The 17,914-nt window shown below is 39.8% G+C and overlaps 1 protein-coding gene across 3 annotated transcripts in view; it reads left to right on the top strand.

The window, feature by feature from the left end:
• Window positions 1-15,357, top strand: part of aus (argus) — a 33,264-nt gene extending 17,907 nt beyond the window's left edge. For all 3 annotated transcript variants that reach the window (XM_017167855.3, XM_017167856.3, XM_070287318.1), the window contains 11 exons: window positions 9,262-9,375; window positions 9,461-9,598; window positions 9,712-9,849; window positions 9,935-10,023; window positions 10,814-10,941; window positions 11,010-11,129; window positions 11,222-11,367; window positions 11,437-11,611; window positions 11,667-11,977; window positions 12,038-12,235; window positions 12,303-15,357. In XM_017167855.3, coding sequence (XP_017023344.1) covers window positions 9,262-9,375; window positions 9,461-9,598; window positions 9,712-9,849; window positions 9,935-10,023; window positions 10,814-10,941; window positions 11,010-11,129; window positions 11,222-11,367; window positions 11,437-11,611; window positions 11,667-11,977; window positions 12,038-12,235; window positions 12,303-12,406 — 1,661 coding nt within the window. In that variant the 3' untranslated portion in view covers window positions 12,407-15,357. The remainder of the gene's footprint in view (window positions 1-9,261; window positions 9,376-9,460; window positions 9,599-9,711; window positions 9,850-9,934; window positions 10,024-10,813; window positions 10,942-11,009; window positions 11,130-11,221; window positions 11,368-11,436; window positions 11,612-11,666; window positions 11,978-12,037; window positions 12,236-12,302) is intronic.
• The last annotated feature ends 2,557 nt before the right edge of the window (window positions 15,358-17,914 follow it).

Raw genomic sequence — 17,914 nt, forward strand, 5'->3', positions numbered from 1 at the left:
AAAGTTACAATAAAAGAAACAAAAACGAGACATGAGACTGCTAAAAAATAATAACGAATTGTTTGTTCCATATATATTTTTTATTACGAAACAATTACATATATCTAAATATATAGCCATATATATTTGCAAACTCTATTCAATATTTATATATGATATGTATATTTTCCTTACTTCAACATTTTCAACAACAACAACAGCAACAAGATCTCTCCAAAAAACCTACTAAAAAACCGAAAACCAAAACCCAAGCTAAAACTAAAACTAAAACTAAAGCTAAAGCTAGAACTACAAATCAATTTGGAGCAATTCAAAGTTTAAATACGTGTGTGTGAAGAGTGTGTGTTTGCCTAGTTTGATTCAAATATCGAGAGATGAATAATAACAAACACAGAGAACACCGAGGTGTGTGCACACACACACATGAGAAATTTGATTGGATTTTGGTTTTGAAATTTGCATATTTGAAGTTTTCGTAAATTTTTAACAGCCGCAGCTACAATACATACGTTCTTGTACAGTTCGTTTCGCGTTTGTTCCCATTTGTATAGTTCGTTCTGTATAGCAAACAACAAAAACCGAACCCCAAATGAGCACCCACACACTTTTGTATTTACAAAACAAACTTGTATTTAGTTGCGACTCAGAGATGCGACCCATCCACTCATCTGTAAATAAATCTCTCACCTCCAAAATCATGACAAAAAAACCCAAAGACCAGCACACCGGACAGAGGTACGAGTATTGATTGTAAAGTCTTGAACCAGTTTTCATTTCCCCAGGCCCATTCAAATCTCTGACGGCAGACGCGGCGGGCACCACACTGGGATATATACCATGGGATAGGGCCAGTGGATTGTATTTCCAATAATTTCTAGTACATACTTTCAAGAGCAGCCGGAGAATTATTGCTCAAGTTTGTTCCTCCTTTTTTTTATTTGGCGCTTTATCGGGTTTCACATTCACAACCCACTTTGCCGGTTGGGCCCTGTGTGCCCCATGATTTATTTATAGGTCGGAGAGGGCGGAGGGCGGAGTAAATGAAAATGGAAATTGGAAACTTGACACCGAGCTGGGAACAGCGAGTGGCAAAGCATTTTCCCCATTGTCTCGCAGGGATTCAAACTTATTTGTGTCTATATAACACTTATCTAAAAGTATAGACCGCTTGCAAAAAACACATTTTATTCGCATCCATAATTCGCTGTTAATTGCTGTAATCCTCTTAGTTCTTAATCAGGTAGGCGAGTCTCCTCCAGAGCTCCGACTGCACCTAATTACCAGTGGAAATAGCCAAGAGTGAGGGCGCAATTAAGACTCTGAATGGAGGAGTATATAGCATAGGATGTTGCACATAATGCAACCAACACCCAACGACCCTCGACCTTCTTACATACACACTTCAGTGCTCAGTCATGGCAACGGAATCCGGAATCCGTCCGGACACGCATAGAAATGTAAATTCATTATTTATTATTTGTTTGCCTCAATAGAAATCAAATTAGTTTAAGTGGCGAGCTCTCTTGGCCCACAGCGCAGTCAGACAGTTTGGCCTCGCATTTGAAAAACGCCAGTCCTGGGGCCACGCCCACCCGTCTCCAGCTCCTCTTTGGCTTCACAATTTGATATTTTCCACTTGATATTTCCGAGCTCCAGTCCAACTGACTGGCTGACTGTTTGACTGGCTGTCTTGGCCGCCTCACAGCCCGAAAGCCCGACTCGACTGCCTGACTGACTCGTGTTGCTGCTGGCTGGCTGACTGCCTGCCTGCCTTCCTTTTTTCCTTGATTTGATTTTGTTTAAATATTAAACGAGAGTTTTAGGTCTCATTTATAATTCAAGAGCCTTCAGGGCCGTAAAACTGATGGCGGGGGCGGAGCTGAGTTCGTTTTGATTAGCAGACCGTAAAACAATGGTATCAATAGTACAATGGAATTGCGTGCGTGTGTGCATGTTCTTTATTAAATCATTATTTGTTTAGATTGTCACACAAGCACACACGATAAGCACTCCGGCACAAACACAAACACACACAACGAAGCACAATCTACTCGTACAAGATTTAATTTCAGTTTTGGATAAAAGAGCAAGCCCTCCCGGCGCTGAAAATGCCGAGTAAGAGCTCATCCATCACAAATAGTAGTAGCAATTTTAATGCGCTTTAAATTGAGATTTTCAGCAGCGGCATAATAAAGTTGCTTTCAATTACGATACTTTCATTTCAGTCATTTTTATGGCCCACACACACACACACAGCCAGCACACACACGAACAATGGCAGTGGCAATGGCGAATGGCAGGCAGTAATTGGACTTAGACAGTCGACAGTTTCAATTACTGAAAACTTGTACACATATGGGATTAGCAGGGAAAGCCTTGTTAATTGGTCTACAGCTAATGTAGTGTCGTTTTCACTCGTGTCGGGCATCAAAGGATATGCAAGGATATTCCCCAGCACACATACACTTATGCAAAGGCACACACATTTGGGCAGAATAATAGGTGCTTTGTTTTAGGGATTCTAAAAGGCAGTTTAAACTTTTTAGGATTACAAATGACAAAAAAGAAGCTCATTTATCGATTATTAAATCAGATAATTAATTAAATATGCGCTAGTATTAATAGAAATTAATCGAAATAAATTATAAAAGATATAGAAAATTTTAAAGATTTATAAATTTCAAATACTTATACAAAAAGGTTTTCAAAAGGGTTTACAATAAGGTCGTAGAGTCAAGACTATTTTCCTGTAAATTCGATTATTGATGCAATTGACAGTTTTCGATACAATTAATCGTAGATTTAAACGAAATAAATCTGATATTAAAAGCATAAAGTTATAATTTTCTTGCAACATACACCTTGATACACTTAAAATCAATTTGAATACATTTAATCCTCCTTCCGTTGGCCTTGAGTGTGTGCCGTAGAAGTAAAGTGTGTGCAAACGAGCTGCCAATCAAATGAACGAGCCACTCCTGCCGCCTCTCACGAATCCTGAAACCTTCAATTCATTGGCATCAATGATAATCCGATGCTAGCCATCAAAAGCTATTGCCTACTTCGGGGCGTTTGCTAACTGCCATTTAAATTGCATTTTCGAATAGAAACTACACATAGCAGAAGTACGAGTATCACTGGCCACTCGAGTACCTGCCACGCCCCAAACTGCTGCCCACCTTAATTATGTTTACGGCATTTTTTATTTAAGTCAGAGCGCACTTTTGGCCAGGTATTTTGTGTAGCGTTTGACGGGCCGCCAGTCAGAATTTGCATACCAATTTTCACTACCAGAGCAACCTTCCACTTCACTTGCAAAAAAGCAAAGGATATATATATACAAAAAAAAAAAAAAGAAAACCGGGAGGAGGGAACTATAACCTAGGCTGGGGTGATGGGCACTCAATGAAGGCCAGGCCGCCGCAGCGTTTTAATTGCAGCGCGGCGCAGTGTAGGCGGTAAATAAAAATAATTAAAATAATTAAGCAAAACTACGACGGCATCCGAGCACTCACCTTTTTTTTCGAGGGGCCGCCCTCTTCTTGAGTTCTCCTGTTTTTTTTGTGGAAATATTTTCATCGTTAATTTTTCGCAGACTTTCCATGTTTTTTCGGGGATTTTTATTATGAGTTTATCTGGCTTTTTTTGTTTTCCTTTTTTCCGGGTTTTCGTTCCCCCCAGTTGGCGCCTCGCACACTCGCATTCTTTTCGCCCTCATAATTTCCTTGATATTATTTGGTGTTATAACATAACGCGGGACATGCTTTGGCCAATTTCGGAACAAGCATATTTAAATTTAATCAAATGTCGGTAAAAATGTTTGCCATGCCAAGCCAAAAAGGAGGAAAAAAGGAAACGAAAAGGAGGAAAAAAATCATCATCAACAATAACAACACGCACACACATAGCAGGGCATTGCCATTCCATCGCGGGTGTAAGTGGGTGTGGGCCTGGGTGTGGGTATAGGTATGGGTATGGGCGTGGGTGTGGACATGGATGTGGGTGTGCGTGTGTTTGGGTGCTTCTGGAGGGGAGTTGTGCGAGCTTCAACCTGTGCGACTGGGTAATTTGTTAGCCAAAACCAGGAGGAGGCGGCGGCGGCACAGGAACCCAGCCTAGTCCGACACCGACGTTTATTTTATTTTATATAGTTTTTGGCATTTTCATGCGCCCACTGTTGTTCCGTTTTCTCCTTTTTCCGCCTTTTTTCGCCTCGTTTTTCCCCCCCTGCGTGAGCTGGTACAGTTTTCGCAGCATATATATGTATGTATTTGTCGGGGCATAAAAACTTATTTACCTAGGGACACCCGGGAACAGAGCCGGATTCCGATTCCGGGGCGATTCCATGGCGTCGGGCATCGGGCGTTGGGAGCCCGGGGTGTCAACCAATTTCGAGTGCTGCTTCCCGGGGTCCTGGCCTCCGCTCCTGGCCACGGTGTGTGTGCTGTTGCCAATTGTTGTTTTTCCTACCTTACATATACATACAAATATTTATATATATATATATATATATATATATTCACATTGCCATTTTCATTTCAATTCATTTCATTTATTTATGCAATATTTTATGTGCTCATTCATTTTTTGCCCGTTTTGGTTGTCGTCGTCCCCGTTTGTTCTATTAATTTGTTGTCGCTACGGCTCCGGCTCCGCTCCTCCATGCTCCGTGCTCCTGAGTCCCCCCGGCTTGTCCTGGCTTCTATTCAGAGCTCCTGGTCGGTCTGTGTTCCATTTTGGCCCGGTTATTTGCCATCCGTCGCGGTTCCATTGTCAATTTTGTGGATACACGTCCATCTATATATATTTGTATATATAATAGATGAGAATAGAGTATTGTATATATTATATAGGCATAAAGTCGTGCCATAAACCCCATTCGTCTTAATTTGTATGCCTTGTTTTTGTTACTTTTACGGTTAGGCTCTGTGTTTTGTTGATACTTATTTATTATTTTTATGCTCTGCTCACTTAACTGGCTCTGTCCCGAGTCTCGTGTCCCGTGTCCCGTGTCCTGGTCGCGTGTCTGTCTGTCTCCCCCCCTTTGCTGTTGGATTATTGGGGAGTGCGTAGAGAGCCGCATTAAGTAGATTTTACCTGGTTAAACATTAAATACTCACTCGTAGCCACATAAAGCAATCATCATCAGCAGCAGCAGAAAGAGGCAGCTACGACGCTTAGAACCACAAACTGAAATGTGGCTCGTACTTATGAACTAAAATGACAAAATCACACACAACGCTGTAAATAAAGGTCCAATTATTCCATATATTCTCTTGTACAGATATTTAATTGTGTTTGTTTGTTGGTACATACATACTTACATACATATTTACTACCGATTGATTTCGATTTTCCGTTTACTTTCTGAGATACTGTTCGTTGTCACCAATTGAGACGCTTTGACTTTTGTTTTTTGAATATTATATATAACTCTTTGTATTTGTACATGATTATGATTATTAATGTTTATAATTAATCCACTGCTAACAAAAAATCATCATCAACTTTGTACAGTAAAACCATGAGCGAGCGAAAAAAAAGCAAATAAATTAAAACAAAAGAATTAACCCAAAAAAACAAAAAATAATAATCTAGAGCTTCGGCTCTGGACGAAGCTGGACGTAGGATTTCCAAGATTTGGTAGCGGTGCATGACGATATGTACATAAACACACACTTGTAATATATAAAACCCCTAACCTACCTATAAGTTTTTGCCATTGTTTCTCCTCACTTGAAACCTCCAATATTGACTGTGATCCGAGCGAACGGTTTGTAAATCTCTCCTCCTTATTATGGTTCATTAATAATCACATCTTTTCGGAATAATAATAATTCTTTGCCTTGATTTTTTTATATCCTAATCAGATCTCAAGTCTACCAAAGCTCTTGGAAATCGTACAACCCCAATGCCCATTCCATTTCAAAAAGAATGCCTTTCAAATTTCGTTTTAAAAACGGTCTGTTGAGTTTCTTCAGTTGTCCGATCCCCCGAAATGCACCCCATAAATCCATCCCGCCACAAGAACCCCTACCTATCTACCTCTCACCTACCACTCCCTCTCGCTTTTGATTTCTGTTTTCGCTTTAGTGATAAAAAAAAAAAACGAATGATAAAAAAAGGATTTAAATACAGGAAAATTCATTTGTTTCCTCAAGGAGCCTATGAAAGCGAATTCGAGACACATTTTTGTATAGAACGCCCTGCGCTCATTACTTTTACTTACTCTCTGTCATACTTTGTTTTCTAATTCAATTTCGTGAACGTCAAAAACAGAAAGGATTTCAGCTAAATTTTGTGCTCCTTTATGCACATGCTTATGAGAAAAAAACGAAGCACAATAAAAAAAAGAAAATGAAAGAAAAAGTAAAGTGATATATATTTAGCAACAAATATATATTGTATATATATACAGCTTTGTGTATATGATGATGAAATGTTGGGATGGGCTGCCCGGTGACCGCTAGTATAATTGTCTCTCATTTATCAATTACTTATTGTACTTTCTTCTTACTACATTCTACCTAACCTAACAACCTACTACTTACTACTTTACCTTACTACTTACTACCCTACTACTTACTACTATTCGTACTACTATTTGCTCTATGGGTTCACCATTATTCTGTGTTTGTGTTGTTCTCTCTTCCTTTCCCGTGTGTGTCCGTGTTTGTGTCCTTTTCAGTTGGTATCCTCTTTCTTTCTCGTTTTGGTTTCTTTTCAGTTCAGTTGCCTTCTCGTTGTTTAATTAGTTTTTATTCAGTGTTTCGGTTATAAGTAAAAAAAAAAAACCCCGTACCACGTACAATGTACATACATGTGTGTAATTTAATTAATGTAATTTTAACATGAAACTCAACAATTTCTGCTCTCTCGGTTACTCATAAGTTACAATTGTGTCGTTTGTTCGTTCGTTCGTTCGTTGGTTGAATATATCCTTCGTTCCTTTTTCGGTGTGTTCCTCCTTCTTTCTAGCTCTCTGTGTGTGTCTCTCTCATTTATCATTGTGTTGTGCGTGTGTGTTAGAATGTTTTGGGCCACTCTACTACTGTAATTTAGCCCGGCTATCTAATATAACTCTGCGCTTAACGGTCGCTGCGACCTAAAAAAAAAAAAACAAAACAAAACAAAAATAAAACCTTAACCCAAACCGAATACCGAAAAACCAACTGCAAAAGTATTATAATTTATTTTCCATTTTTTTCCCTTTCGGTTCTTTTTCCATGTCTGTGATGTGTCGTTTTTTGCCTTGTCATGATATACTCCTATATATGCTACAAACGCTTCTCAGTAGTATTTGACCATTACACACACTCAACACCCCCAAACACACACACACACTCCGGACACACGACACTCAAACGCTCACGTAATGCCACGCCCACCACGACACCACCTTTGTTTTGTGCCTTGTATAACTCATAAAGTGTAGTTGCTACTTAATTACAATCATTACTCAAAAGCGCCACAAGGCCCCCACACATGTGTGTGTGTATCCCCCCCCCCCATCCTGCATATCCTTTTTGGCTTTTTACACCAAACACCAAACACACATCTACTACATAATTGGTATTACTTTTTCTTTACCCATGATTTGTACCTCTTTTTGCGACTTACTCTGCGTGTGCCTGTTTTTGAGTTATACTTGCCGTAGCCTTGCTGTATTGCTAAAGAAACAAACTGAAAACCGAAACGGTTCAATTTGTTGAAAGAATTGTTTAAACAAAAACCAAATACGTTTGTTGTGTGCCTTTTTAGCTGTAAACATTTTTGTAATGTTGAGAACCATGCCTGAATGTGTTTTATGTATATATTATATCATATCTGCTTCTGTTGGTCTATAGGCCAATACGAAATGGATTTTAGTTACAATTAACTTTTAACAACAACTCTACAACCTTAACCAGTAGCCTTAAAAAAAAAAGAAACGAAAAAAGAGAGGACCCTTTACCAAAAAAAAAAAAAAAAAAACTAAGAACGAACTTATATGTGCCACATACAGTACATATAACTCTCGCGTTTGCCATAAAAACAGAAACCACCGAATACCCAATTTATTCATCATGAGTAAATGTTTGTTATTATTTTTTAGTTAAGTTCAAATGTTATGCTTGCTCTAGCAACAAATACCTTATATAAGGCCCTGCCAGGGCACTAATATTATTTTACAAACGTAACTACCTCTGTTTCTCAACCCGAGTCCCAGCCCCCATAACCCTGATTCCCATAACCCCACCTCGTCCCACCATCCCAACCCAATCCCATCCCATGTGCTTCTGCTCGTAGAGCCGGAAGAACAAGATGAACCAAGTGTGTGTTTTTGCTTTTCGGTTCTTTATTTTCGAACGTGTCGTGCCTTTCAGTTAAGTTTACAACACAGAAGTTGGGCAGTGCAGTGTTCCACACACGGCCCAAGGAAATGCCGCTGAAAAAATGAAAAACTCTTGTCTTTAAGTTATTTCTGTGAACGTCATAAGTCTTTGGTTTGTTCTTCCTTACCGCCCTCGGTTTGTTTGCTTTTTTTTTCTCCTGTTTTCCTTGGATTTTTTATTTTTTTTTGTTTTTTCTGGAACTTACATACTTATCTTACTTATGTATTGTACTTACCGCTGCTTTTTACACATTTCCACAGAAATTGTTGTTGTTTCTCCGCCGGTTGGTGGTGCCGCACTTGAAGCTGGGAAGCTCTGCTCTGGGGCCGTGACCGCAGCAACTTGCAACACGCAACAGTCGCCGCTGCCACGCTCAACTTGCGACATTTCTGCTGATTTAAAGCTTCATTTCGTCATTTATTTGCGCAATTTTCTCCCCGGGACCATCGGCATCAGAGCGGCGGCCACTTAATTAAACAAATTTCTGTGCAATTTAAATGGCATGCTTGGGCGATGGCCCTGGGATGGATGAAGAATTCCCAGCCAGTCGGCGAGCAAGCAAGCAGCTTCCAGTGCGGCACTCAACCGATATACAAAAAAAGCAAAAAACTATACATTTTTTGGAAATTCCTAGCCCTTTGTAGATTTGGTTTTCCTTTCCTTACTTTAATGTGTTGCTACTACCTACTACTATTTACTATTCCCACTTAACCTTAACTACTTTCTACTACTAAATACTGCTACTACTACCCACTACCACACTACTATGTACTACTACTTTTTCCTACTTCTATGTGTTCTGTGTTCTCCTCAACCAGACAACATCATTTGCGATTTGCATTAATTGAATTTTTATTTGTGCTTTTAAAATAATCATGTCCCCCAGACTTTTGCAAGGGCCGTGAGACTTTACAGAATCTCTGCGACCAAATCCCGGGCGATGCCCTGCTCTACTCGCTTTTCCGGGAGAGCGCCGAGCCGGTCAAGTGTCCGCTGAAGGGTGAGTGTTGCAAGCAACGAACTTGGAGTGCAGTTCAGGGACCCGGGGATCTTACTCATCCTACTACACTCTATTCCCATTGCAGGACCCTTCATCTTCACGTATAATCGTGGCCATGGGGAGTGCAAGTCGCCGGTGTCCAACATTGAGAGCTGCACCGAGGAGAGTCGCCTCCTTCTGAGCTTCCAGGCTTGTCCCGATGTCCAGGGCACCGAGAGTACGGGTAAGTCTCGCCGCCATTGCCAGTGACAATGACTCATCATCGCTACTTGCTGGAGCTCAAGGCGAACATCCTTTCTAACTTCCGTTCATCCTTCCTTCCGTCCCTCGTCGCAGTCGAGGAGCTGACATGCCTGGCGACCTGGAAGGATGGCAACTCACGCTATTTGGTGGGCCTGGTCTCGCACCATCATGCCATTTCGAACGAGGAGCGCTATCGCTGCTTTGTCTACGAGAAAATCTCCTCACTGATGGGTAAGCAGCCAAGCCAGCCCTCGGGCAAACAGGATGAAACTTTTGTTTGAGTCCTAATACCCATGCACATTCGTAACCTTTGCAGGCGGCCCCAGCGTGCTCAGCTCGAAGGATGCCGAATATAAGCTGGCCCAATCCGGCGACGCCACTTGCAATGGCTTAGACAGTGCCGAGGTAAGCATTTTCAAGAAGCCCCAATTCAGCACACAGACCCATGCCCGATTACCTCGTTCCCCAGGCCCGACTCTCAGCTACCCCCTCCCCTGTTCACCTGTCATTTTCACTTAATTGCACTCAGAAAAAAATGTGTTTGCCAAAAATGTTGTTAAAATCAGGCAAGCGTTTTTTGCATGGTTTTGAGAACGTAAAAAGTTTACAAGTTCTTGGCCAGGCTCACCTTGCTCATGGATCTAGTGGGTCATGTTCTTTTTGGCTTATCTCTTGGCCTTTGACTCTTAGCTGATTTCTTTCTTTTTTTCGGTGAAAAACCTGAAGATGACGGAAAAACGGAGCGAGGTTTGGACTACTTGCTCTGAAGTTTAATCGAGACATGTCAGTCTGTCTGTAAAAGAAGTTTCGTAGTTTAAACCAACACAACCTGAATCTCTTTTCAGAGGTTTTTTTTAGCCTTCTGTTGGCAGAATTAATCTGTTGATAAAGCCAACCAGGTTATCTTATGGAAGGTCAAAATGCGATTAGCTAGTTTGTAAACTGGGCTCAAAGTAGAAAACATTTTTTAAAAACGTACTGCTAAGTTGGTCTTAGCGACTCTGCAAATTCTGATAAAGTATTTCTTTAGAAATTTATTTATATTTAAATTTCTAAAAAAAAATACTTTATCAGATCATATACCATATTTTGTTTTATTCTTTTTCCCAACTGTGCAGAACCTCTCCTTTTTCCAAGTTGAGGACACCCTAGGGCGAAACTAGAAATCGAACTAACTAACTCCCCTTTCCCCTAGGTTGGCTCACGTATCATGTCGCTGCGAAAACCGCCGGTAGCCGAGCGCTGCGACTTCCCAGCCTGGTTCAAAGGTCCACGCCACTGGCATGCCCTCATGGGCAATGCCGTCTACAATTATCATTCCAAGTGAGTAGCAAATAGGCCTGCGGCCTGAGGTTGTCACACAACTCAAACTGAATGACGATTCTTTGCAGCGACGGGTCCGTGCACATTATTAAGCCCAACGGCTACATGGAGACACGTGCGCTGTGCGAGCAGATAAATAAACAGACCTCGACCGAAATGATGGCCGTGGTGCACTACACGACCGGGTGGTAAGTGGCCCTAAAATTGAAAAGCTCCCCGCATCCCTGCTCTCCCCTTTTTCCACTCCAATTCAATGTTCGCTCCATTTCGCACCCCGCAGCCAATCGGGATTCATGTGCATGATGTTCTACCGCCGGGACACGTTTGTCATCGAGATACAGACGGGCAAGCCGGCCATTCGCCTGGAGGACGCCTGTGCACCGGATCACTTTGACATTAATAAGATGTCCTACATTACCTTGCTGGGTAAGGATACTGCAGTCACTGCACTCCCCACCGAGCCGTATTAAGTCTTTGTTTTATTACGCTTTTCAGCGAGCAATCCTGACCTGGCCATGTGTCCTATGGAGGGCATCTATACGCTGCGCGGCGCCATCGGGCCGCCGTATCTGGCCACGCGCCACAAGCGCAATCACAACGGCAAGTCCCATTTGGGCCATGGACATCATCACCACGAGAGCCCTGACTCGGGCAGTTTCGGTCATAAAGGGTACGTCAGCCGCCTCTTACCTCTGGCATTTGTCAATCTATTTCCGTGGTTTCAGACACAGCTCGCTGAGTTTCCGGAATGCGGAGCGTATGGAGCGCGGCTCGTGGCATGCCAATACTCGAGGCCTGCCAGTTCGCAGCCGACGTGATGCGCCCAAGGATCCGCAGGCGGAGGAGCAGCAGCAGGCCTTGGTCCTGGAAAAGACCAATAGCAGTGATACGAGCGTGGGCTTTGTGGCCACGAGGAATCGACGGGATGTACCCGGCTGTGTGCCCAACTACAATGCCCAGCGTCAGCTCTGGATAGGATGTACCGCGGAGAACTTGATCGATGTCAGTCCGCTGTGCAGCGTGGACGGAGAAGAGGGTGAGTAGCTCTAAATTTAATTTGAGAAACTCATGTTTAACTGTTGGTTTACCTCTCTAGAATACTCCTGTCATGGGTCCTGGAGCGAAAACAGCACCTTTTACGTGATTGCTCGCCACAAGGGCAGCAAGCACGGCGTGTGTCTGACCTATCGACCCACGGAGGGAACTGCTGCCAAGCTGGTTGTGGGCGACGCCTGCTATAGGGGCACACAGAAGCCGCCCGAGCATCACTTGGTGGCCAATCTATCCGTTTTGGGTGAGTCTAACCTAGAACTTTGAGTGTGAAATAGGGAATCTAACTCAATGTTTATTTATTTTGTCAGGCAAATGTGGCGAGACTGGCATGAGTGCCGCCCAGACTCACAGAATGTCCGATTGTCTGCTCCTAATGGCGATATTGGCCACATGGCTACACCTGCACAGCTGAGGGACGACGGGCAGGACGAGCATCAGCTTCGAGCGTGACAAGCCAAAGCGCAATCACTAATTCCCGAAAGAAACCAAATCCCATTATGATCATGTATACAAGACACATCACAAGACTTATTGTATATTTCGTGTAGTATGTGTAAGGCGTAATCGAACCTCTTCGCAAGGGTTTGGCTGTATATAATGTATTGTTTTTTTTCTTATTACTGCTACACACTTTTGTTTAGTTCTAAGTGCTTTAAAAATAAACAAGATTCGATATAAATTAAGACGAGCAGGAGCAAGGAGCCCACACAATATGGAAAATGGTTTGCAATACAGCCTTAGATCAGCGCTATTTGTATTAGGCCTAGTAAAACGCGTCTATTACTAAAAGTAGCGCAACTATTAATGCAAATATGCAGCAAATGCTATTTATTTATAGTACGATTACCCATTAAGCAGCATCGAAAGCATGAAAAAAAAGCAAGCAAAGCAGAAGAAAGACATCAGAACTATACGAATACAAGCTAAAAGCTTTTTCGTTTCGTTTTCTTTTGAAATCAACTTGTAGTGTGTATTTTGTATATCATTTCAAAAATGTTTCCTAAGAATCACAGGACGAAAACAACAGTTTAAACTAAATACATATATAGAAATACGAAGCGCGTTATGTATTCGAACGGTGGTTCGATTTCGCGATTTCGCTTTCAAAATGTACAAACAAGCAAAGGGCCGAGAGAGTCTCGGCCATACGATAATTATAAAGCTGTTTATGGCAGCAAAACAGCAAACCCCTACATATTTGGCATAAATATACAATATATTTTTATGTACAAACGACGCAAAACAGTACATACATTCATACGAGTATATACATACTTACATATAATGAATAACGTTTTGCATAGGATCGCATTGGTTTCATAATACATAATTAATACCTTGCAAAGTACGCATATATTGTATGATTCATTATAATATATACATACTATATATATATGCTGACAACCATACATACATAGACACGTAAGGAACTGTGAGGAATTCGAGCAACTTTGATAAGTAGAGGCACACACACACCACTTTCATAATATCAATCAACTAACTGCGTAAGACACAACCAACAAACAACTCACAACTCAACCAAACAAACAAACGAATAAAAGACATAGGGACGGTGTCGGATCAGCAGCGAAGGATGCTAAAATAATTAGAGTGTTTAAGACAATTAAGCGGTGATATAGGTCTAGAATAAACAACAACTGTGTGTGTAAGGCTCTTATGAAAGCACAACAAGGATATATAGCACCAACATCTGCTAGAGTGTGAATGAGGAATTAATGATGATCAAGATGATCAAGTGTGTATCCAAAGGATTTCAAAAACTAGCATTTTTCTCTCAAAGTACATATGTAGTAGGAACCCAAGGAAGCATTTTTGCCGAAAAATTCCACACAACATAAGCGAACGAATAGCGACGATTATCGAGTAACGAGTAACCGTAATTAAGGAGTAACGAGAGAGAGACAGAGAGACCCCTTCAAGGCAACTAGTCAAAATTTATGAAGCGTAACTTTGAGTTCCATGTAAATAGCGAATGTAATGCGAATTGAGCGAACGAACCGTTGGCGCCCCGGTGTGTATACATATGTAACTAATTGCTAGTTAGCTAAAGGACGAAAGGATTGTGACTAGGAAACCGACAAACATGCACGGTGGGCGTACAGAACAGTAAGGGTTACCTTCTAAGGACTATGTATAACATTCAGCAAACACTTATATAGAAATACGATGATAATGAATTATAAACTTGGGCAGCAGGCAGGCGGAGATGGCAGACAGACACCACCACCACCACCACCCCCATAGGACACACACTAGGCAATGTGGCCGTAACCGGAACTGCAACCAGAACCGGAACCGGATATGGCAATAGCAGCAGCACTCCATATCGTGGTGGGCCAGACAAATCAGCAAATCGTTATGTACAAAATGTACAATGATGATCGGACAGACGGAGTAGCAGCAGCTGTGCTTCAGCATTTTTTTGAGTGTACCTCCTCTCTCTAAATAAGCATTTCCATTTGTTGTCAGCTTTTAAAAAAAACGTAAATACGAGCATATTATATAATAAAGAAAGCATTTTAAAGTATAAAATCCGAAAGTCAAGCACGACGAATCAAACGAGAAATATCGAATAATGCCTATTGTACTTCAAGTCAAGGGTCAAAGTCAAAGCCCACAGCCCATCCTCCAGCCAGCACTCGAAATCCGTTTGGTAGCCGCTTTGCTGGTTTATTTTGCAATTGTTAAACTGAGACACTCAACAATCCCATCTCCAATATCCAATCTCCCTCCTGATGCAGCTCCAGATCCAGCCTTAGTTGTCTTCTTGTGTCATTGTCAAGAACCTTAGCGTGTTATCGATGTTCCAAAAAAACGGTCTCCACAAAATGTATTCGAAATGTTTCTAAAAACGGCTAAGAAATTAAACGAAAAAACGAAAAAAAAACTTAACAAATCCAAACCAAAACATAAACGTGCAACCATATTTTTGTAAATAGACGAAGCTACGCTTGAATTTTTATCCAATTTTTGTGTATGGCCAACTGCAGTCGACCGACTCTTACATATGTGTGATGGGCGGTCAGGCCCAGATTGTGGGCGTGGCTGCTCCATCTGAGTGTGAACGCTAAGCATTAGAGATATAAGTGATTTTTATATTCAAAGCGATTTTATAAATCATTTTAATTGTCTATTTTAAAAGAGTGCAGCGCAAGCAGAGGATAACGAAACAAATTAAACAACAACAAAAAAAGTATATGCCGTCGATTTAGTTCATGTGTGTGAAGAAAAATGTATGCAATTTTCGTCAATAATTGAATGTTTTGAATACTGTGTTCTAACCTTGTTTGGATTTGTTTTTTAAGCTAATATAAATACAAATACAAACTAATAAGAAATATATATTGAATGTGTTTTAATCTGAACAATTAGTTTTAATTGGGAATTTTATATAATTTTGATGTGGCATCAAAGAAGATTTAGTTTCCTTTCTAAAATCGAAAATGAATACTTATTTTGAATTTTTGTTTTAACTAAATGATACCTTTGTTCATTTTTAAGGGTACTATTCGTTGGTATATCTGAATCTTAAAGCAATCGAGCCCTACATTAATATATATACATATATAATACAAACCTGCCTCTTTTTTTACCGAAACTAAAAATCAGTAAAAATACAATCGTTAGATTAGTATCACAAAAATCACAATCGTTTATTCAAATATTGAAAACAGGGCTTAGATATAGTTATTTTCAGAAGAAATCGATCTCCTTTGAGTCCAAGCGGCAATCCTTAATGGCACCTTGTCCTTTTAGTAGTCCCATATTGCTTGAGATAGTAGCTATCCCTCATCTGGGTCAAGTCACATCCTTACATCCTTTGAGTGAGGTAAAGGGTCTTCAGTAACCTAATGGAAATCTAATGATTTCCAATCTCTTACAGACACAGTGCTGAAGGGAGTTAAAGATTAAGTTTATGTAAATGTAAATAAAACTACATAAATAATTGTTTATTTGTTTTAATTTTAAAAACATGACATCCTTCCAGGGACTCCTTTAGTAGGAGCAGTGACATCCTTCTATTTGGGTTGGTTACATCCTTCTTGAAACGGGTGGCTTCGTCGTGGGTTTGTATTGAAATTTTGTTCTCTTTGTTCATACATTTGGTGGGTGAGGTTATTTTAAGGTGGTGTATGTTTTCCTTTTTATTTTTTTTTTAGAAAAAAAAAAACATATTTTAGAGACAAAGAGCATCAGTAACCTCACCCGAAAATCTGATGCTTTTAATGTTCGTACGATGGTATTGGAAAAGGGTTTGAAGCTTTTAGATTATATGGGAGAGCGGTTTTATCAAATCAAGAACTTGAAATGTAAATTCCGCAGTTATACAAATAATAATGAATATTACAAAAAATATATATATTTTTGCAAAAATATTAACAAAAAATTATGTATTTAGTATGCATACTATTATAAAAAGATTATTCACTATGCAATAGTCTCGTGCACAAAAATATTCATACAAAATGACTGACACCCGCATCCATACATAAATGACTAAAATAGAGGATTTTTAGAATAATTCCAACCATATATAGCATACAAATAATTAACCAGGGATGTTCAGCATTAAAAGATACAGAAGAAGAGGAGAAGAGGGTCGCATCTTAATATTGTTCTTGAAAAGAGGGGATCGTGCCAAACAGGGTCCAATAATGAATATTTCCATATTATAATAGTGTTTCCAGGTGAAGATCAAGAGTTAAAAAAATACATAATGTTATTTTCTGTTACAGTTGCCGATTTGAAGTGATACATTGATAGATAGTGTCGATGTATATCCAAGTTTATCTGGTGCATGTTCATCACGAATAAGATTGTAGATGTTATAATTCAATTTTGCCGGAACGGATTAAGTGAATTTCCCATTCATTAAATACTATATATTGAAGGTAGTGTAAATATCAAGTTAATGTTGCATGTTGATAGTATAGAATTTGGGTTTTAATTCATACCGATGTTTCTTTTAGTCACCCTGAAGTTGAGGGAGTAAAATAACTGCATTCGATAATGTTACCTCAAAAGCCCTGTTAGATTCAAAAATCATTTAGGTGTTCATTTTCTACGGGAAGGATTTACGAAATAGGGAATCTTTATTTGTGTTCTAAGCTGCTGATGTGACACAGAGGATTATAGGAGGTTAAAGTTAGTTTCATAGACAAAGCATTGGAAGCATAACACATGTCCCCATCGACTCTACCGAATGGGTTCTTTGCAGATGATTTCAATTGTATTGTTCTACTTAATTCGGAAGAACTTTAATTACAGTACAACAGTTTCGTGCAACTGATGTGTATGTCTTTGGATAGGTAATTCCTAGGATATTTCATTTAAAATTAAAAATCATACTATACATCTTGCTAAATGTAAAGTTTTTGTAGGTCCTTAATCAAATCCAATCCAATATTCTAAATACGATCCTTTTAATAGTGGTTACTTATGGTAATGATTTATTTGTTGAACATTCATTTTATGTTTGGGTTGAAATCCAGGTTGTCGAGGGTAAAAAAAATAACAGAAGTGATTTCCTTTGAAATAATTAATTAATTGATTGGTACAATTTGTATAATTTTCCCTTTTTTTCTGAAGTCTGCATGTGTGTTTTTAATACAACGTAGATAATTGTAATTGTTGTACGTTTTGATATTTGAATAATAATTGGTGTTGAGTAAATGTTTTCTTTCAGTTTATAGACGAATGGTATATGAACTCCATGAGTAAATATAAACATTTAAATTATACACTTTGATGAGCTATTTCGTGCTTGTTTTTAGAAATAAATAAGCAAGCATTTTGTGTATCAAGCAAAATATTTCGGGGTTTAGAAACGATTTCTTTATATCAATGTATGTTTTACAATTTAAATGGTACATGTTAGAAAACCATAGAAATTTGTTGA

The sequence above is a fragment of the Drosophila kikkawai genome, chromosome 3R (assembly GCF_030179895.1).
Source record: "Drosophila kikkawai strain 14028-0561.14 chromosome 3R, DkikHiC1v2, whole genome shotgun sequence".
Classification (NCBI taxonomy): domain Eukaryota; kingdom Metazoa; phylum Arthropoda; class Insecta; order Diptera; family Drosophilidae; genus Drosophila; species Drosophila kikkawai.